The 21,896-nt window shown below is 43.4% G+C and overlaps 1 protein-coding gene across 1 annotated transcript; it reads right to left on the bottom strand.

The window, feature by feature from the left end:
• Positions 1-1,897: 1,897 nt before the first annotated feature.
• LOC122421227 (putative killer cell immunoglobulin-like receptor-like protein KIR3DX1) lies at positions 1,898-8,973 on the bottom strand. Its single transcript, XM_043437100.1, has 8 exons — positions 8,906-8,973; positions 8,729-8,764; positions 7,315-7,578; positions 6,144-6,443; positions 4,819-5,118; positions 3,794-3,844; positions 2,933-3,055; positions 1,898-2,217 (listed from the first exon to the last, which is right to left on the bottom strand). The coding sequence occupies exons 1-8, from the start codon at positions 8,937-8,939 to the stop codon at positions 1,898-1,900; spliced, it is 1,428 nt and encodes a 475-aa protein (XP_043293035.1). The 5' UTR covers positions 8,940-8,973.
• Positions 8,974-21,896: the final 12,923 nt, after the last annotated feature.

The following is a 21,896-nucleotide window of genomic DNA, read 5'->3' as shown; positions in this document are numbered from 1 at the left end:
CCTGCTAAAGTCATCAACCACCTCAGGAAGTGGTATAGCCACCAGTGAAATCTATTGATCTATCTGTCTATCTACATATCATCATGGAGAATGAAATGCAACCCACTCCAATATTCTTGCTTGGACAATCCCATGGACAGAGGATCCTATAAGGTTTCAGTCCATCGTGTTGTAAAGAGCTGGACATGACCAAGAGACAAAGCACATCTATTATCTATCTATCCAGTTTCACTGAGTTGTAATTGACATACAGCCCTGAGGTGTAGAAGCTAATGACCTGACTTACATGTATTAGGAAATGATTGCACGTTCAGATGTATCGCACAGCAGTATGGTATATGCTCACTCACAGTAGAAACAAGAAAGGAAGCCCAGCATGTCTTCATTTGTAGTGATCCTGACATTTCTCTTGGTAAAACAGTTCTTGGGTGGTTTAGTTCTAAGCCAGGGGAAAGATCACACACAGAGAGCTCAATGAGCAACTAAGGCTCCGTGGAGCTTGATCTTTGCCTTATTTGCCAGCTCAGTTCCCACCGGGGTCCTCATGGTGTTATGATCTTCAGCCCTCCTCTTGGTCGAGACAAGCCGCATTGTGCTACCAGTTCATAACTTAAAAGGCACAAGATTCTCAAATCTTTGGCTTTGGTGAAAAGAAGCAAAAAAGACAAAACGTGCAAATATAGATGGATTCACACAACACGTGCAAAGCCTCCCCGGGGCAATCGTTCCCTCTGCAGGCCTCACTGATCTGGAGTGGAATGTCCAGTAGACCTTTCTGTGATGACGGGACTTTTCAACCGTCTGCCCTGTCCAGCACCCTGGCACCTGGCCACATGACGCTACTGAGCACTTGAAACGTGGTGGGTGTGACTGAAGAGCTGAATGCTTTTTTCATATACGTGTAGAGTCATTGTCTGCACCGCGTGGCTGGGTAAGTACTTTATTGGTCAGTGCAGATCCAGACTGAGGGGGATTCTGTTGTCCCGTTTCTACCCCTGGATCTCCAGCAGCCTCAGTGCACATGGCTGGGAAAAGGTTGAGGCAGCTTCCTCGATGGCTCAGTAGTAAAGAACCCGCCTGCCAATGCAAGAGACATGAGAGATGTGGGTTTGATCCCTGGGTCAAGAAGATCCCCTCGAGAAGGGAATGGCAACCCCCTTCAGGATTCTTGCCTGGAGAATCCCATGCACAGAGGAGCCAATCGAACTACATACTACCCAAGTATTGCAAAGAGTCAGTTATGACTGAATTGCCTTAGCACGCACACACGCAGCCTCATATGGCTAGTGGCACCACACTGGCTATCTCAAACAGAATATACTTCATGTTTTTATTAGGCCATCTAGCATTGCTTTTATTAGTTTTCATGGAAAGCATTTTAAATATAGCAGTGTGCACATGTCAATCTTAAACTTCCAATCTATTTCTCCCCTCACCCTTCCCCTCTATAACTCTAAGATTGTTCTCTAAGGCTACAAGTCTTTTCATTTTTGTAAATAAACTCATCCTTTTGAAACGTTAGAATAGATATCTTATTTATTGGTTTTGTGTGTGTGTGTGTTTTTAACTGAATAATTTCAAGAATCAACTGGGAAATTTTTTATGCTTTTTGGAATTTTAGAAAAAGTAACATGATTATATCAACCTACCCTGTATGTGTGATTGATTATGCCATCTCCCCAAACAGTGAGATAGATAAAATGGAGTCCTAGAATAGCCAGGAGTTTACTAAGAGGTTTTTGGATATTTGAAGATGATCCTGCAATCTTGGACTCCACTGTTCACCTCAGAGTTGCTGGGCTGCTTTAGAGGAGGAGTGTCCACGGAGGAACCTCTTTAAAAAGAGATCTAAATCTTTGATTTGTAGCACTCTGTGAGCTCACAGCCTGGGGCCAGGTCAGGGCTCAGCATGGTCTTTCTTTACATTGAATTCTTCATAGATACTGGGCTCTGGGAAGGGGTGAATGGGCCTCAGGGGAGAGTGAGTATTCAGTCTCTCAGAGATGGTCCCAAGGTTCAAGTGGGCATATATCACATCTTCTGCTGGAGATTCCTGAGAGGAAGGAGGTGTGAATGATGGACTGAGACATGATCTTCGAAGGCTGTGACATTGGGCATTGGAAGGGCTGATGCTATGGCAAGGGTTTGGGCTGGGAGGACTCACATCACTGCTCACTGCTTCGTCCTCCTGGGGCTCTCCGTCCATGATGGCAAGATCTGTGAATGAAAGAGAGTCAAGGATCATGGGGGTGGAGGCAGTTATTCCAGATCTCCATGACTTTGATGGGGATATCAAAGTCAGAAAAAAAGCAGGGGTGTGCCCCAGGTTGCTGAGTCTGTCTATTCCACTAAATAAAACAAAAGCAAGACATTCCATATACAAGCCCAGCCATTCACGGACTGTCTCAGGAATCTGTGCAAACCCACAGACCCATCCTACATCTTCTGTTATGGACCATCCTCCTCTGCATATCAGCAGATTCCCAAGATCATGTAGGGGAGAAGAACAGATGGCTGTAGTTGAGGGAAGAACAGGGCTTGGAATGTCCCCGGTGTCCAGAGATTAAGTGTCCATCTTCCAGTGCAGGCAGCCTGGGTTCTATCCTTGGTGGGAGATCTATGATCCCACATGTCTTGAAGCAACTAAGCCCCACGTGCTGCAACCGCTGGGTGCACGAGCTCTGGAGGCTGAACCACACCCCAGATTGCAATGAGGATCCCCCACTGCTGCAAAGACCTGATGCAGCCAAGAAGAAATCAACACATATTTTCATAAAAAGAACATGGTTCCATGGGGCTCTGGAAGATGTTCCCTCAGGGTAACAACACCAGAAATGAGTTTTTAACCTATGGGACGTGAAAACCTCATTCTCTGCTATGAGCCCACCTCCCTTTGGGTCAGATGATGCTGAGTTTGCTTCTTCAGACTTACGATTTTGGGTAGAACACCAGTGACAGACAAGAGCAGCGAGGAGGATGATGGTAGAGGTGAAGGCTATGGCAAGGCCAAGGACGATGTACCGCGCACTGGAGCGTTCTTGAGGAAGCCCTGCTTCTGTCAACAAGCAAACGGAAGGTCTGGTTTTTCATTGCGAACACTGTGCCCCTACACACTGGTTTTATTGTATCCTTGCGTCAAACAGTCAGCATCTGTCAGCCTGATCAGTTATGGTCTCCACTTCCCAGGAGGTACCAAAGCATCCAGGAGAGATGCTAGCAGTGGATAAAGTAAAGAGGCCGTGCAAGACCAGCGGAGGTCTGAACCAAGGTCCACTGGGCACCAATGCAGTTTTTCTGTGCTCTCCCACGACAAGGCATGGTGTTTTTCCATGAATGGAGACCCCTTTAATCCACAATACATTCCGACCCCCCCCGCCCCGGTCCACATATACCTGGATCGGAATCTTCAAGAAGAATGGACACTTTTATTTCTGAATGTGGAATGCTTAGTTCATAAAACACTAACAGAGGAATAGCATATTTAAGGTGCTCCCTAAAATTCTCCACTTGCCGCCCCCATCCATCCTCAAAGATCATGGTGGAGGGAGGGTAAGCATCTCTCTTAGGCATGGGATCAGGTCCCTCTGACCCACTTTCTTCAAATTAGAAATTCCAAGTCCCAGGATCTCAATGTCCCCTCTTGTTCTCATGCACACCACAGTCTCAAATGCTGATGTGAGAGGGATGCTGAGAAGCCCAAAGTCACAGAGCTGGGAGGTGGAAGAGCCAACACTCACACAGGACCCCTATGTCTTCTTAGAAATTTGCTAAGATAGGAGACCTTCTTGCTTACCTTCTGTGGTGTGTGGATCCATGGGTGAAGGGCAAGTACTTGTAGTAGAACCTAGGAGAAAAAAGACAGAAGAGGTGAGCAAGTAACCTTCCTCACCCCACCAAAGGAGGACTGTTCTTTCTGGAAGGTTGACCTCCTGCCTGTGCTTGACTCTGTCATCCCCCAGAACACTGATGGGGAAGAGAGCTTCTGGTCCCTCCCCATGAATGCGTTGAGTAGACCCTCTATCCTGCCTTGGAGATGGTGGAACAAGGCTGGAAGCGTATGCTTGGCAATGAAAGACATCTGTAAGCAAGAGACATTCTCTCTGCTCCGGGAATGAGTACCTATGCTCCTCCATTGGGAGATCACTTGTATGTCAGAGGTGCGTCTCGGAAAACATTAACAGCAAGGGGCTAAAGCAATCTCTGATCTTCCCAAATCAGCCCAGCATCTCCTTCTCCTGGGTCTACCCTGACCCTTTTATTCATTTGCCTGGATAGACAGGACTCTGATGTGGAGCATCCACACAGGAGGTGGAAGAGGGTTGACATGGCATCGACCATCTCTCTTCCTCTCTGGTTCTAATTGCTTCCGTTTCTGTAGAAGCCCTAAGGTCCACTGTCACCAGCACAGGGCCCTTGAGGTAGAGATCAGTGATGTTATGTCAGAGTAAGAAGTTATGGAAAAAGCAAATGGACTTTTTGGCCAACACAAATTGATTTAGTGCATTGTAAAGCACGGGACACTTCTTGGGGTTCTGGAAACAAGAATATGGCAGTGCATTGCCATTTCCTCCTGGGGACCACGTTTTGTCAAAACTCTTCACTATGACCCATCGGTCTTGGGTGGCTCTGCACGACATGGCTCATAGCTTCATTGAGTTACACAGCCCCTTTACTAGGACAAGGCTGTGATCCACGAAGGGGAGAAAGTGAAGGACAGAGGAGTCTGTCGTGCTGCAGCCCACAGGGTCCAAAAGAGTTGGGCACAACTTAGCGATTGAAGAGCAACAACAAAGCATGGGCCAGGAGGAGGGTCCTCACCTGTGACAGACAGGAGCAGGGGGTCGCTGGGTTCTGACCATGCGTAGGGAGAGCGAATGAAGGAGCCGTAGCACCTGTAGACCCCGCTGTGGGCTGGGGTCCCAGGAACCAGAGAGAACACTGCCTGGAGTGCTCCGTGGGGGCCCCGTCCTCTCGTGAGCATGCGCCCAAGGTTCTTCCCCTCCCTGAGCAGATGGAACTGGTCAAAGGCACGCTCGGAGCTGCAGAGCAAGGTCACCTTCTCTCCTGACCTCACCACGGGCCCCCCCTGGGCTGAGAGAGAGGGTTTCTTGAACCGATCTGAAAGGCAGAGACCTTGATCTTAGAGCATAAAGTAACTCTAGTCCTAAATAGAGGACTAAAGCCTGAAGTGTGCAACAAGAGAAGCATTGCAATGAGAAGGCTGTCCACCACCAGGAGGAAAGCCCCACAACAAGGGATACCTGGAACAGGGAAAAATTCAAAGGTAACTTTCATAATGGAGTGTCACTTAATATTCTTTTTTTAAAACAGAAATATAGGTAAATGAACAACTGAATCACTCTTATGTACAACAGGAACTAGCAACATCATAAATCAACTAGACTTCAACAAAAATGAATAAGAAAAATTATACTTTAAAAATCAATGAGATGTGGGGTTCTCTTGAAAAATGGAACCTGTTAGGTACTGCTGGGACCATCATAAAACATGGTATTGACACAGAAGAAGACATTATGGCGGGGAGATTGCCAGAATCTCATTCGATCTTTGACTACCTCAAACGTGAGGTAGTGTTCAGCGTTACCCTGCCCACCCCCAGGGCCTGAAAGGGACTCCTTAGTGGGGAGGGTTGACAGGGACCACTCCTTCCTCTTTGTGCAGAAGGACGCGTTAAACGACAAGGCTGATCAAATTCAAAGTGCTGACATCCGTCCTGACCACCCAGGGGCCAGACTGCAAGGGTGTCTGGTACCACAGCGCTCCGGACAGAGGAAGGGAGCTCTGACACGAAGGTGGAAACCAGCCCCTTAAGCAACCATCGTTGGCTGCCTGAGCCGGGAACTGGCCGGGTCCCTGCTCTGGTACATCTTTCTCCATTGATCGTTCTTTCATGTTCTTGCTGCTTTACTCTGTCACCGGCTGTGTCTTCTCTTTAGCACATGGCAGGTGCTCTGTTCTCTTCTCCCTTCCGTGTTCACACTCCTCTCTCTCTGGTTTGTTCCCTCTCCCTAGTGTGTGAGCATCTCTGCCCGCCTGTCATTGTCTCCCGGTACTGATGCTGGACTGGACACCAGACCTTCTGTGACACAGACAGCAGAGGGGACTGGTCTGGACACACTGACCTGTGATGACGATGTCCACGGGGTCGCTGGGGGCTGACCACTCATAGGGGGAGTGGCTGAGAGAGCCGTAGCATCGGTAGGTGCCCTCACTCCCCGAGGTCATGGGACCAATGAAGAAGTCAGCTGGGGCACGTCCGCCCGGGAGCGTCTCTACATGTCTCTGGAAATGCCCTGTGCTGCCTTTTTTGTGCAGCATAAATTTGTCCAGCAGCAGTGGTGAGTGACAGCGTAGGGTCACATTCCCTCCCACCAGCACGAGGGCGCCTGGGTGGGCTGAGATGGCGGGTTTTGGGAACAAACCTAGGAGCAAAGAAGTTGTGAGCTTCAGTGAGTCATCCACCTCGGCGCTTCCCCTGACATCTGAAGGTGTGAAAAATGTCCCCGTGAACCACCAAAGCCAATTACCCTTCCTGTCTGTTCTGTGGCATTCTCTCTAGCCTTGTTCTCGGGTCTGGCTCATGCTTTTCTCTTTTTGCTCAAGACCTCTAACCTCCTCTGTGCTTATTCTAAGCTTTGTAGCTGTTGGATCTCTTCTCAGCTTCATGCATGCATGCCAAGTCACTTCAGTTGTGTCTGACTCTGTCGGACCCCATGAGCCTGCCAGGCTCCTTTCTCCATGGGATTCTTCAGGCGAAAATACTGGAGTGGATTGCACATGCTCTCAGCTTCATCCCATCCCTAATTTGCATTTGAGGTCTGGGTGGTTCTGAGGATTCATACCCTGGCTCCCTTCACACACATCTCCTATATCACGGGTGATGACTGGCATCAACGGGAAGGAAGTGGAGAAAAAAGGGGACATTTCCCATCTGTGACCCCGCCTCATGCCACTGGAGACATTCCTGGGAATTCTCCCCGGACCCCAGCTCCTTCATACGGGATTACAGCTCCCTACTGGGTGGTAGGTGCTGGATCAGGGTCATTCCCATCCTCCCTCCTGGAAGGGGGTGGCCGCATCCTGTGTAACTAATGCCTAGGGAGGCTCCTCCTTCCTCAGTCGGGCATCCCATCCCTCTATCAACACCCTGAGTTTAACCTCTCAGATTGGGTTCTCTTTCCCTGGTTAGGTCCTAGCTGGGAATCCTGAGGACGTCCTTGGCTGCACTGGCACGTGGAACTATAGTAGTTGCCTGCAGGCTCGGCCATCCCGGGCTGGCTGGACCCCTCCTACCTGTGACCACAATCTGCAGGGGGTCACTGTGTGGGGACTGGTAGCCTCCAGAGCACGTGTAGGACCCGGCATGTTCTCTGGTCACCGGGCCAAGGGTGAAGGTGTTGAAATGATGTCCCTGGAGCTCAGGCAAACTGGTCCCATCTCTTTTGAACAGCCTGAATAATGCAAATGGAGAATGGGAGTGACACTGAAGAGTCACAGTCTGTCCTAAGGGAACCACGGTGCTTGGCCAGGCTGACAAAGAGGGCTTGTCATATTCACCTAGGACAGAAGGAGGCACAGACTTAGAGAGGACAATAGGAACAGTCTCCTCTCCACCCTGCCCCCATGGGCCCTTCCCCTTCAATTCTTGCAAGTCTCCTCTCCTAAAGTGCATCACCTTGATTCTCAAGGACACCTGGGGTTTGGGGACAGACAGAGACACAGTCAACACAGGACGGAGATCACAGAGATTCTAAGAATATGATTCTCAGAAGTGATTCATAAGACTCACTCCTTGGGTTGACAAAATGTTGAAAAAGTTTCTCTCAAAACAAGACACTAGGGATTCCCTAGCGGTCCAGTAATTAGGACTCGGCGCTTTCTCTGCCAAAGGCTCGGGTTGATCCCTGATCAGGGAACTAAGACCCTGCAAGCTGCATGATGCAGGCAAAAGAAAACACCAGGGAAAAATTGATACATGGAAAAGAAGTGAAAGGGCTCCCCTGTTGCATTTGTTGTAGCTCAAATGTTAGAGAATATTCCTGTCATGCAGGAGAGCAGGGTTCAATCCCTGAGTTGGCAGAATCTCCGGGACAAGGTAATGGTAACCTCCTCCAGTATTCTTGCCTGGAGAACCCCATGGACAGAGGAGCCTGCTGAGCTACAGTCCATGGGGTCAGAAAGAGACAGACATGACTGAGCAACTTACAGTAACACAACTAAGAAGAGAAAAAGCCACTTGAGTGAAAAGCAGGAAGGGAACCATGAACCCTGCTCCTTGGTTAGCTAGCCTCCATCAAATGTGGGACCAGGTCCAGGTGGCCCTGCCTGATGCCCAGCCCCTCCCCTGGGGTCAGGTCTAGCCGGCGGTCCTGGAGATCCTGTTGTGAATGGCCGGTTGGAGATGCCACCTTGTCTGAGAGGGGTCTGTGGGCTGTAGCCCCTTACCTCTCTCTGATGATAGAAATGGCACTCAGGGCCCCAGCTCTCAGCTCCGAGACTTCACACTGTCCCTTAAGGTCCAGAGCCCAGGGCCAGGCTAACCTCTGGGGAGAGTGAAGATGAGTATCAAGGCCAATAGAGGACCTGGGATCCACAGGGCACACGGCTCTCACTGTACTGACAGGGGTCTCACCCTGCCCCCCGGTGTCATCTGCCTCAGCCCCGCCTGCTCTGCTAAACACAGAAATAAGGGCTGGGGAGGACTCACCCACAGCTGCCCAGATACTCAGACTCACACAGAATCCTAGAAGGAAAAGCCCGTCAGAGATGGCTTGTCCCGATGGACCCCATGCTCCTTGCACCCTCATCCAGGGAACCTGGTCAGTGGTGTGAAGACCCCCGATTTCCACCATAACCCTCTCCTACCAGGTCTTTCCAGACTCACCGAGACTCAGGAGGCTGAGGAGTGTGGGCCACATGGCTCTGCTTCTGTGAGGCAGGAGGCAGGACTGAGCAAAGCTGACCGAGTCACAGGATGCGGAAAGCGGGCAGTGTTGTTCATACAGTCAGCCTGGTGCCTGTCACAGGGGAGGATGTCCAGCATCCTCTCATGCCAGGGATGGAAGTCTGTCTGAGCCTCGTCACCGAGCAGGCCTCATGACCTGAGCATCAGTTGTTGTTTCCCAAACACTATAAACGTAGGAGGATTTGAACAGATCTTGCTGCCTCATGAAGTAGGAACAGTGATTCAATGTATACCATTCAGTACGCTTTCCCCAAGCTCATGATAAATCTCGTTAACCTTAAGTCTTTGCAGAAGAGAAATCCGATGTACTCACCTCGTATTTCAGGCTCAGTAGAGGTTCCCAATTAAAGGCTCATTATATGGACTTTGATTCTGCATTCTTATGAGAGGAAAAGACATGCACTTTATGGCTCTTTGAAAATTGTAAAAAATTCTATATTGTAATATTTGTGATTAAGAGACTAATTGACTGTGTTAGTTTCAGCTGTACACAAAGTGATTCAGTTATTCATGTACATGCGTCTATTGTTCTCAAATTGTTTTCTCACTTAGGTAGTCACGGAATATTAAGTAGAATTCTCTGTGTTATAACAGTAGGTCCTTGTTGGTCATCCATTTTAAATATAGCCCTGTGTATATAAATCCCAAACTTCTAATCCCCCTGACACTATACCACCTGGTAACCATAATTTCTTTCTCTGTGAGTCTGTTTTGTAAATAAGTTCATTCTTTTAGATGTCACAAAGAAGCAATATCATGTGATTTGTCTTTCTCTGACTCTTCTTCATCTGAAATTATTCCGTGACTGTGAGTGGAAACTGCACACACACACTCTCTATCTCTCTCTCTTGCTCGCTTTCCAATCCAAGGACCACACATGTACACAAAGATAACGTGTGTAAAGAGCACGGTGGTGTTTTCTGGGGAGGGGGATTTGTTCTGCCTGAAAAGGTGGACAACCTTGCTTACTACATACTCAAATGAACACAAAATATGTCAAGTAGAGACTTCCAAGCTCCAGAATGTTTGAGTGAGGGGCATATCTCCAATCAACTCCAAACAGGGACAAAATGGCCCAGCTGTTTCAGGACTCCAAGGGCAGACATACACCCAGTTCAGCTGTTCACAGACAGGAAAGAACCTCAGTAAGGGCAGTGATTCCATTCCATTTTGCTGGGGGTGGGGGTTGTTAACATTAGTGATGCTCCCTAAGTAATAAATCTGGTCTCCTCTTGATCATTATGTATATAATGGAGTAACAGACCAGTCACCTTTCTTAAAAGTTCCTTTATTTACTTAATATCATGTTTCAGAATTGATCTGTCTTCTTTGTCATTTCAGTTTGTGCATTTTGACTGCCATGTAATATTTCTTTTTTTCCCATTCATTTTTATTAGTTGGAGGCTAAGTAGTTTACAGTATTGTAGTGGTTTTTGCCATACATTGACATGAGTCAGCATGGATTTACGTGTACTTCCCATATATATATAGAAGATCTTAACAGACCCATCACAAGCAAGGAAATCGTAATAAGAAATCTTCCAGCAAACAAAAGCCTAGGACCAGATGGCTTCACAGCTGAATTCTACCCAACATTTAGAGAAGAGCTAACACCTATCTTACTCAAACTCTTCCGGAAAATTGCAGAAGAAGGTAAACTTCCAAACTCATTCTATGAGGCCAACATCACCCTAATTCCAAAACCAGACAAAGATGCCACAAAAGAAGAAAACTACAGGCCAGTATCACTGATGAACATAGATGCAAAACTCCTTAACCAAATTCTAGCAAACAGAATCCAACAACATATTAAAAAATCGTATATCATGACCAAGTGGGCTTTATCCCAGGAATAAAAGGATTCTTTAATATCTGCAAATCAATCAATGGAATACACCACATTAACAAATTGAAAGATAAAAAGCATATGATTATCTCAATAGATGCAGAAAAAACCCTTGACCAAATTCAACATCCATTTATGATTAAAACTCTCCAGAAAGCAGGAATAGAAGGAACATACCTCAACATAATAAAAGCTGTATATGACAAACCCACAGCAAGCATTACCCTCAATGGTGAAAAATTGAAAGCTTTTCCCCTGAAATCAGGAACAAGACAAGGGTGCCCACTCTCACCACTACCATTCAACATAGTTTTGGAAGTTTTGGCCACAGCAATCAGAGCAGAAAAAGAAAAAAAGGGAATCCAGATAGGAAAAGAAGAAGTGAAACTCTCGCTGTTTGCCATGTAATATTTCATTGCAGATATATAAACCACAAATTTTTAAAATTGAAAGGAAATTATGAACTATGGTTCATTTCCACTGTATAGCAAATTGATTCAGCTTGACCTATATATTCTTTTCCATTATCATTTTTGGCAAGATGCTGAATAGAATCCCCTGTGCCATACTGTAGAACCTCATTCTTTATCCTTTCTATGTAAAAATAGATTTCATCTGCTCATCCCAAACTCCTAGTTCTTCCCTCCCCCTTAGCAACCACAAGCCTGTTCTCTATGTCTGTGAGTCTGTTCCTCTTTCCTTGATACGTTCCTTTTAGATTCCACAAGTGGGTGATATCACATGATAACTGTCTTTGTCTTTCTGTCTTACTTCACTTAATATGTCAATCTCCTGGTCCATCCATGCTGCTGCAAATGGCATGATTTCATTTTTCAAATGTCTGAGTAGTATTCCATTGTGTGTGTGTATAGGCATATACAACATCCTCTTTATCCATTCATCTGTTGGTGGAAATTTAGTCTGTTCCCATGTCTTGGCTATTGTAAGTTGTGCTGCTATGAACACAAGGATGTATGAATCTTTTCAAGGTATAGTTTTATTCCAGGTATATGCTCGGGACTGGAGTTGTTGGATCATATGGAAACTCTGTTTTTGCTTTTTTTCAGGAACTTCCATATTTTCTGCCACAGTGGCTGAACCAGTTTATATTCCCCAAAAGTGTAAGAGGGTTTCCCTCTTCTCCACACCCCTCTCCTGCATGTGTTATTCGTCAACTGTTTAATGATGGCCACTCTGATTGGTATGAGGTGGTACCTCATCGCAGTGTCAGTTGGCCTTTCTCTACTAGTGAGCAATGCTGAGCATCTTTTCATATGCCTGTTGGCCATCTGTGAATCTTCTTTTAAACCACAGATATCAGTTGTGAGAGTGATGTCTTTGGTTTTGTCTAAAATGAACAACACCTCTGCTGATGTCTCATGAATGTGCTCTGAGTGCAGCCTCACATTGCTTGTCATGGGACAAAGTGATGAGATCTTCAGGAAAGGAATAGTGACTTTATTTGGAAATCCAGCAGACCAACGAGATGGTAAACTCGTGCCCCAAAGAATCATCTTACCTGAGTTAGATGGGCTTTTGGGGGGGGTTGGAGAGGGTTGGTCAGTATTTACTGAATGTAAAATAACCCTAGCTCATTGGGAAGAAAATTCCAAGGAGGAGAGAGAGCTATACAGATTAAACACCCACCTGTGACTCACACTTTGACACTTACACACACACACACTCTCTCTAAAGGGGGAGGAGGTGTGGCTGATTGTTGCAAACTTTTATTAATTAATTGATGCCTCCACTGGTGTTCATCACTGTGCACAGGCTTTCTCTAGTTGTGGGAAGGGGGCCTGCTCTTTGCTGTGGTGCAGGGTCTTCTCCTTGCAGTGGCTTCTCTTGTTGTGGAGCACCCTCTCAAGGAACACGAGCTTGTGGCCCTCGGGCTTAAGTGCCCCGAGGCATGTGGAATCCTCTCGGTCCCGGGATCGGGCCAGTGTCCCCCACATTGGCAGGCAGATTCCCAACCACTGGACCACCAGGGAAGTCCTGTTGCAAGCTTTTTTCCCTTAATTTATTTATTTTTAATTTAAGGACAAGTACAATATTATAGGTTTCTGCCATATATCAACATGGATCAGCCATAGCTATCGTTATGTCCCCTCCACTGTGGAAAACTTTTAATCTTGGAATCCTTTGTTCTCAAAGCTGTCCATGCAGGTCTGGTCATGCTGTCCCTTTAAGCCCCCAACAAGACAGAAGGTTCTGTCTGCTCTGCCACTTTTTATCTCTTTACGAAAGGGAAAGTGTTATACCTTTCAAGTTCAGAGCCTTGAGAATAGTCTTAGTCCCTGAGTCATGTGTGACTCTTTGTGATCCCATGGGCTGCAGCCCGCCAGGTTCCTCTGCCCATGGGGATTTTCTAGGCAAGAATACTGGGGTGGGTTGCCAGTTCCTTCTCCAGGAGATCTTCCCAATCCAGGGATCGAACTGAGACCTCCTGCATTGCAGGCGGATTCTCTATCATCTGAGTCACCAGGGAAGCCCAGCAGTAACATCATATGATTCAATATTTCCTCCCACAATTAATGTAGCCTCTGTTTTCCATTTACTTTCAACGTGGACCTGGTGGGATTTTGGCATCATGCTTTCACTGTCAGTGTAGCATAATATGAGGTGGAATATAGCATAAATTTAAAATAGCAGTTTGGATACAATGCTAGGTTTCTAATTAAAAAAGAAAGATGTGCAACAAGCGACACAGATTTAATGTATAGCACGGGGAACCACAGTCAATATGTTGCCATAACCTAAAATGGAAAATAATCTGAGAAATAATGTATTTGAATTTGTATAACTGAAGATCACCTTGCTATGCACCTGAAACACTGTAAGTCAACTACACTTCAATAAAATATATTATGAGATTAGAAAATGGAACCAGTAAAATAAATAAATTTTAAAATAAAGTGAAAGGGTCATTTATTTTTCTGGAATTGAGCTGCAGGAGTTGCTTGTATATTTTTGAGATTAATCCTTTGTCTGTTTCTTCATTTGCTATTGTTTTCTCCCAATCTGAGGGCTGTCTTTTCACCTTACTTATAGTTTCCTTTGTTGTGCAAAAGCTTTTAAGTTTCATTAGGTCCCATTTGTTTATTTTGCTTTTATTTCCAATATTCTGGGAGGTGGGTCATAGAGGATCCTGCTGTGATTCATGTGAGAGAATGCTTTGACTATGTTCTCCTCTAGGAGTTTTATAGTTTCTGGTGTTAAATTTGGATCTTTAATCCATTTTGAGTTTATTTTTGTGTATGGTGTTAGAAAGTGTTCTAGTTTCATTCTTTTACAAGTGGTTGACCAGTTTTCCCAGCACCACTTGTTGAAGAGGTTGTCTTTTTTCCATTATATATCCTTGCTTCCTTTGTCAAAGATAAGGTGTCCATAGGTTCGTGGATTTATCCCTGGGCTTTCTATTCTGTTCCATTGATCTATATTTCTGTCCTTGTGCCACGACCATACGGTCTTGATGAGTGTGGCTTTGTAGTAGAGTCTGAAGTCAGGCAGGTTGATTCCTCCAGTTCCATTCTTCTTTCTCAAGATTGCTTTGGCTATTTGAGGTTTTTTGTTTTTCCATACAAATTTTGAAATTATTTGTTCTAGTTCTGTGAAGAATACCGTTGGTAGCTTGATAGGGGTTGCATTGAATCTATAGATTGCTTTGGGTAGTATACTCATTTTCACTATATTGATTCTTCCAATCCATGAACACGGTATGTTTCTCCATCTGTTTGTGTCCTCTTTGATTTCTTTCATCAGTGTTTTATAGTTTTCTATGAATAGGTCTTTTGTTTCTTTAGGTAGATATACCCCTAAGTATTTCAATCTTTTTGTTGTGATGGTGAATGGTATTTTTTCCTCAATTTCTCTTTCTGTTTTCTCATTGTTAGTGTATAGGAATGCAAGGGATTTCTGCGTGTGAATTTTATATCCTGCAACTTTACTATATCCATTGATTAGCTCTAGTAATTTTCTGGTAGAGTCTTCAGGGTTTTCTATGTAGAGGATCATGTTGTCTGCAACAGCGAGAGTTTCACTTCTTCTTTTCCGATCAGGATTCCTTTTACTTCTTTTTCTGCTCTGATTGCTGTGGCCAAAACTTCCAACACTATGTTGAATAGTAGTGGTGACAGTCAGCACCCTTGTCTTGTTCCTGATTTCAGGGGGAATGCTTTCAATTTTTCACCATTGAGGATAATGCTTGCTGTGAGTTTGTCATATATAGCTTTTATTATGTTGAGGTATGTTTCTTCTATTCCTTCTTTCTGGAGAGTTTTAATCATAAATGAGTGTTGAATTTTGTCAAAGGCTTTCTCTGCATCTATTGAGATAATCATATGGTTTTTATCTTTCAATTTGTTAATGTGGTGTATTACATTGATTGATTTGTGGATATTCAAGAATCCTTGCATTCCTGGGATAAAGCCAACTTGGTCATGGTGTATGATTTTTTTAATATGTTGTTGGATTCTGTTTGCTAGGATTCTGTTAAGGATTTTTGCATCTATGTTCATCAGTGATATTGGCCTGTAGTTTTCTTCTTTTGTGGCATCTTTGTCTGGTTTTGGGATTAGGGTGATGGTGGCCTCATAGAATGAGTTTGGAAGTTTACCTTCTTCTGCAATTTTCTGGAAGAGTTTGAGTAGGATAGAATTTAGAATAATGATAATAAAAATGATCCAAAATCTTGAAAACAAAATGGAGTTACAGATAAATAGCCTGGAGACAACGATTGAAAAGATGCAAGAAATGTATAATAAAGACCTAGAAGAAATAAAAAAGAGTCAATTAAAAATGAATAATGCAATGAATGAGATCAAAAACACTCTGGAGGGAACCAAGAGTAGAATAACAGAGACAGAAGATAGAATAAGTGAGGTAGAAGATAAAATGTTAGAAATAAATGTAGCAGAGAGGGAAAAAAAAAAGGATCAAAAGAAATGAGCACAACCTCAGGGACCTCTGGGACAATGTGAAATGCCCCAGCAATCGAATCACAGGAGTCCCAGAAGAAGAAGACAAAAAGAAAGGCCATGAGAAGATACTCAAGGAGATAATAGCTGAAAACTTCCCTAAAATGCGGAAAGAAATAGCCACCCAAGTCCAAGAAACCCAGAGAGTCCCAAACAGGATAAACGCAAGGTGAAACACCCCAAGACACATATTAATCAAATTAACAAAGATCAAACACAAGGAACAAATATTAAAAGCAGCAAGGGAGAAACAACAAATAACACACAAAGGGATTCCCATAAGGATAACAGCTGATCTATCAATAGAAACCCTCCAGGACAGAAGGGAATGGCAGGACATACTGAAAGTAATGAAAGAGAATAACCTACAACCTAGATTACTGTACCCAGCAAGGATCTCATTCAGATATGAAGGAGAATTCAAAAGCTTTACAGACAAGCAAAAGCTGAGAGAATTCAGCACCACCAAACCAGCTCTTCAACAAATGCTAAAGGATCTTCTCTAGAAAGGAAATGCAGAAAGGTTGTATAAACGTGAACCCAAAACAACAAAGTAAATGGCAAAGGGACAACACCTATCAATAATTACCTTAAATGTAAATGGGTTGAATGCCCCAACCAAAAGACAAAGATTGGCTGAATGGATACAAAAACAAGACCCCTGTATATGCTGTCTACAAGAGACCCACCTCAAAACAAGGGACACATACAGACTGAAAGTGAAGAGCTGGAAAAAAATATTTCACACAAACGGAGACCAAAAGAAAGCAGGAGTCACAATACTCATATCAGATAAAATAGACTTTCAAATAAAGGATGTGAAAAGAAACAAAGAAGGACACTACTTAATCATCAAAGGATCAATCCAAGAAGAAGATATAACAATTATAAATATATATGCACCCAACATAGAAGCACAGCAATACGTACGGCAAATGCTAACGAGTATGAAAGAGGAAATTAATAGTAACACAATAATAGTGGGAGACTTTAATACCCCACTCACAACTATGGATAGATCAACTAAACAGAAAATTAATAAGGTAACACAACCTTAATGACACAATGGACCAGCTAGACCTAATTGATATCTATAGGACATTTCACCCCAAAACAATCAACTACACTTTTTTCTCAAGTGCACACGGAACCTTCTCCAGAATAGATCACATCCTGGGCCATAAATCTGGTCTTGGAAAATTCAAAAAAATTGAAATCATTCCAGTCATCTTTTCTGACCACAGTGCAGTAAGATTCGATCTCAATTACAGGAAAAAAATTGTTAAAAATTCAAACACCTGGAGGCTAAATAACACGCTTCTGAATAACCAACAAATCATAGAAGAAATCAAAAAAGAAATCAAAATATGTATAGAAATGAATGAAAATGAAAACAAAACAACCCAAAACCTATGGGACACTGTAAAAGCAGTGCTAAGGGGAAGGTTCATAGCATTACAGGCTTACATCAAGAAACAAGAAAAAAACCAAATAAATAACCTAACTCTACACCTAAACATTAGAGAAGGAAGAAATGAAAGAACCACAGGGTCTAGTACGACAGGAAAGATAATTCTTAAAAATTACGGGCAAGATAATGCAAAAGAACTAAAGAAACCATAAGCAAAAAATGCAACAAAGCTAAAAGCTGGTTTTTTTTTTTTTTTTACAAAATTGACAAACCATTAGCAAGACTCATTAAGAAACAAAGAGAGAAGAACCAAATTAACAAAATTAGAAATGAAAATGGAGAGATCATAACAGACAACACTGAAATACAAAGGATCATAAGAGACTACTACCAGCAGCTCTATGCCAATAAAATGGACAACTTGGAAGAAATGGACAAATTCTTAGAAAAGTTTCATTCTTTTACAAGTGGTTGACCAGTTTTCCCAGCACCACTTGTTAAAGAGGTTGTCTTTTTTCCATTGCATATTCTTGCCTCCTTTGTCGAAGATAAGGTGTCCATAGGTTCGTGGATTTTTTCTGGGCTTTCTGTTTTGTTCCATTGATCTATATTTCTGTCTTTGTGCCACTACCATACTGTCTTGATGACTGTGGCTTTGTAGTAGAGCCTGAAGTCAGGCAGGTTGATTCCTCCAGTTCCATTTTTCTTTCTCAAGATTGCTTTGGCTATTTGAGGTTTTTTGTACTTCCATACAAATTGTGAAATTATTTGTTGTAGTTCTGTGAGGAATCACGTTGGTAGCTTGATAGGGGTTGCGTTGAATCTATAGATTGCTTTGGGTAGTATACTCATTTTCACAATATTGATTCTACCAATCCATGAACATGATATATTTCTCCATCTGTTTGTGGCCTCTTTGATTTCTTTCATCAGTGTTTTATAGTTTTCTATGTATAGATCTTTTGTTTCTTTAGGTAGATATACTCCTAAGTATTTTAATCTTTTTGTTGCGATGGTGAATGGTATTGTTTCCTTAATTTCTCTTTCTGTTTTTTCATTGTTAGTGTATAGGAATGCAAGGGATTTCTGTGTGTGAATTTTATATCCTGCAACTTTACTATATTCACTGATTAGGTCTAGTAATTTTCTGGTAGAGTCTTTAGGGTTTTCTATGTAGAGGATCATGTCATCTGCAAACAGTGAGAGTTTTACTTCTCTTTTCTTATCTGGATTCCTTTTATTTCTTTTTCTGCTCTGATTGCTGTGGCCAACACTTCCAAAACTATGCTGAATAGTAGTGGTGAGAGTGGGCACCCTTGTCTTGTTCATGATTTTAGAGGAAATGCTTTCACTTAAATTGTTCACCATTGAGGATAATGTTTGCTGTCGGTTTGTCATATATAGCTTTTATTATGTCGAGATATGTTCCTTCTATTCCTGCTTTCTGGAGAGTTTTTATCATAAATGGATGTTGACTTTGTCAATGGCTTTCTCTGCATCTATTGAGATAATCATATGGTTTTTATCTTTCAATTTGTTAATGAGGTGTATTACATTGATTGATTTGCAGATGTGAAGGAATCCTTTTATTCCTGGGATAAAGCCCACTTGGTCATGATGTATGATCTTTTTCATATGTTGTTGGATTCTGTTTGTTAGAATTTGGTTAAGGATTTTTGCATCTATGTTCATCAGTGATACTGGCCTGTAGTTTTCTTTTTTGGTGGCATCTTTGTCTGGTTTTGGAATTAGGGTGATGGTGGCCTCATACAATGAGTTTGGAAGTTTGCCTTCTGCAATTTTCTGGAAGAGTTTGAGTAAGATAGGTATTAGCTCTTCTCTAAATTTTGGGTAGAATTCAGCTGTGAAGCCATCTGGTCCTGGGCTTTTGTTTGCTGGAAGATTTCTGATTACAGTTTCAATTTCCCTGCTTGTGATGGGTCTGTTAAGATCTTCTATTTCTTCCTGGTTCAGTTTTGGAAAGTTATACTTTTGTAAGAATTTGTCCACTTCTTCCAAGTTGTCCATTGTATTGGCATAGAGCTGCTGGTAGTAGTCTCTTATGATCTGTTGTATTTCAGTGTTGTCTGTTGTGATCTCTCCATTTTCATTTCCAATTTTGTTGATTTGGTTCTTCTCCTTTTGTTTCAAATCTTTTCAAGGTATAGTTTTTTTCCAGGTATATGCTCGGGATTGGAATTCTTCAATCATATGGAAGCTCAGTATTTAGGTTTTTTTGAGGAACTTTCATATTGTTTTCCACAGTGGCTGAACAAGCTTGCACTCCCCCGACAGTGTAAGAGTGTTTCCCTCTTCTCCCCATGCTCTCCAGCATCTATTATTCATCAACTCTTTAATGACGGCCATTCTGATCGCTACGAGGTGGCACCTCATTGCAGTGTCAGTTGGCCTTTCTCTACTAATGAGCAATGCTGAGCATCTTTTCATATGCCTGTTATCCATCTGTGTATCTTCCTTTTTTTCCATTTACTTTTACTGGTTGGAGGTTAATTACTTCCTTTAAACCACAGATATCAATTGTGAGAGTGACACATTCCAATTTTGTCTAAAATGAAATACACCTCTGCCAATGTCTCATGAATGTGCTCTGAGTCCAACCTATTGTTGCTTGTCATTGGGCAGAGTGATGAGGTCTTCAGGAAAGGACTAGTGACTTTATTTGGAAAGCCAGCAGACAAACCAGATGGTGCACTTGTGCCCCAGGAATCATCTCATCTGGGTTAGATGGGCTTTTTTTGAAGGGGAGGGATGGTCAAATAGTGTTTACTGAATGTAAAATAACTGTAGCCCATGGGGAAGAAACTTCCTAGGAGAGGAGACAAAAATACAGGCTAAATACCCACCTGTGAACTCACACTTTCACACACACACACACACACTCTAAAAAGGGAGGAGGTATAGCTGGCTGTTGCCAACTTTCAATTAATTAATGAATGGCTGTGCTGGGTCTTTGTTGCTGGGCACAGGCTTTCTCTAGTTGGGGGAAGAGGGGCTGCTCTTTGCTGTGAGCAGGGCTCTCATCACTGTGGCTTCTCTTGTTGTGGAGCACCCTCTCTAGGCACATGGGCTTGTGGCCCATGGGCTTAACTCTCCGCGGCCTGTGGAATCTTTCCATTCTCGAGACCGGGCCTGTGTCCCCTACATGGGCAGGCAGATTTCCAACCATTGGACCACCAGAGAATTCTGGTTCTAAGGCTTTTTTCCCCCTTACTTATTTTTAATTAAAGAACAATTACAGTACTGTGATAGCTTCTGCCATACATCAACACAGATCAGCCATAAGTGTACTTACTTCCACTCCACTGTGGAAAACTTTTAATACTGGAATCCTTTGTTCTAGAAGCTTTCCATGTGGAATGGTCATAATATCCCTTTAAGCCCCCAATAAGACAAAAGTTTCTGTCTGTTCTCCAACTTTTTATCTCTGTACGAATGGGAAAGTGTCATACCTTTCAAGTCCAGAGCCTTGAGAATAGTCTTAGTCCCTCAGTCACGTCCGACTCTGCCACCCTAAGGATGTAGCCCACCAGGCTCCTTGTCCATGGAGTTCTCTAGGCAAGAATACTAGAGTGTGTTGCCATTGACTTCTCCAGCCTTGAGAATGGGTTCTCCTCTATTACAAGCTCATGGCAACGTTCTTTTACCAAAGAGCCAGCATGAGTAAGCACAGACAGCAGAGCCCAAGGGTTAGAGCTGAAGGAACAGATCCAAGAGGAAGTCAGAGCCAGAGGTGTGTGACTCTCCCTTTGAATGGTAAGTGTTATCAACTCCCCGACTGCTGTAGTCATCTGTCCTCCCACCAGTCACATGGTGCTTCTGCCTAGTCACTCAGTTGTGTCTGACTCCCTGTGATCCCATGGGCTGCATCCCGCCAGGCTCCTCTGTCAGTGGGGATTCTCCAGGCAAGAATACTGGGGTGGGTTGCCAGTTCCTCCTCCAGGGGATCTTCCCCAAGCCAGGGATCGAACTCAGGTCTACTGCATTATGGTGAATTTTTACCTTCTGAGTCACCAGGGAAGCCTGCCAGTAACATAAGGAGACTCACTATTTCTTCCCACAGTTAACATTGCCATTGTTTTCATTTAGTTTCAATGAGGCCATGGTGGGAGTTTGGCATCAAGCTTTCACTATCAGTGTAGCATAACTCTGAAGTGGAATGTACCATAAATGTTTAAACAGAAGTATTAATAGAATGCTAACTTTCCAATTTAAAAAAAAGATATGCAAGAAGCATCAAAGGTTTACCATATAGCACCAAGAACTATAGTCAATATCTTGTAATAACCTAAAATAGAAAATAATCTGAAAAATACCATGTGTATATATATTATAACTGAATCACCTCAGTGTGCACATGAAAAACTGTAAGTCAACTAAATTTAATCAAATATATATATAATGAAAGTTAGAAAGTGAAACCTGTAAAATAAATAAATTTTAAAATGAAATTAGAGAAAGTGAAGTCGCTTAGTCATGTTTGGCTCTTTTTGACCCCCTGGACTATCCCCTGGCAGTCCCCCAATCCATGGGGTTTGTAGGCAAGAATACTGGAATGCATTGCCATTTCCAGCTCCAAATAGTACAGGCCAACTGCAGCATACTCCTTGATGGTCTGTGTGCCCTCTTGCACATTCCAACTCTGCATTCAGTGTATTC

Source organism: Cervus canadensis, chromosome 18 (genome assembly GCF_019320065.1).
Source record: "Cervus canadensis isolate Bull #8, Minnesota chromosome 18, ASM1932006v1, whole genome shotgun sequence".
NCBI lineage: Eukaryota > Metazoa > Chordata > Mammalia > Artiodactyla > Cervidae > Cervus > Cervus canadensis.
The sequence above is the reverse complement of the archived record's forward strand: the minus strand, read 5'-3'. Positions and strand labels throughout refer to the sequence as shown.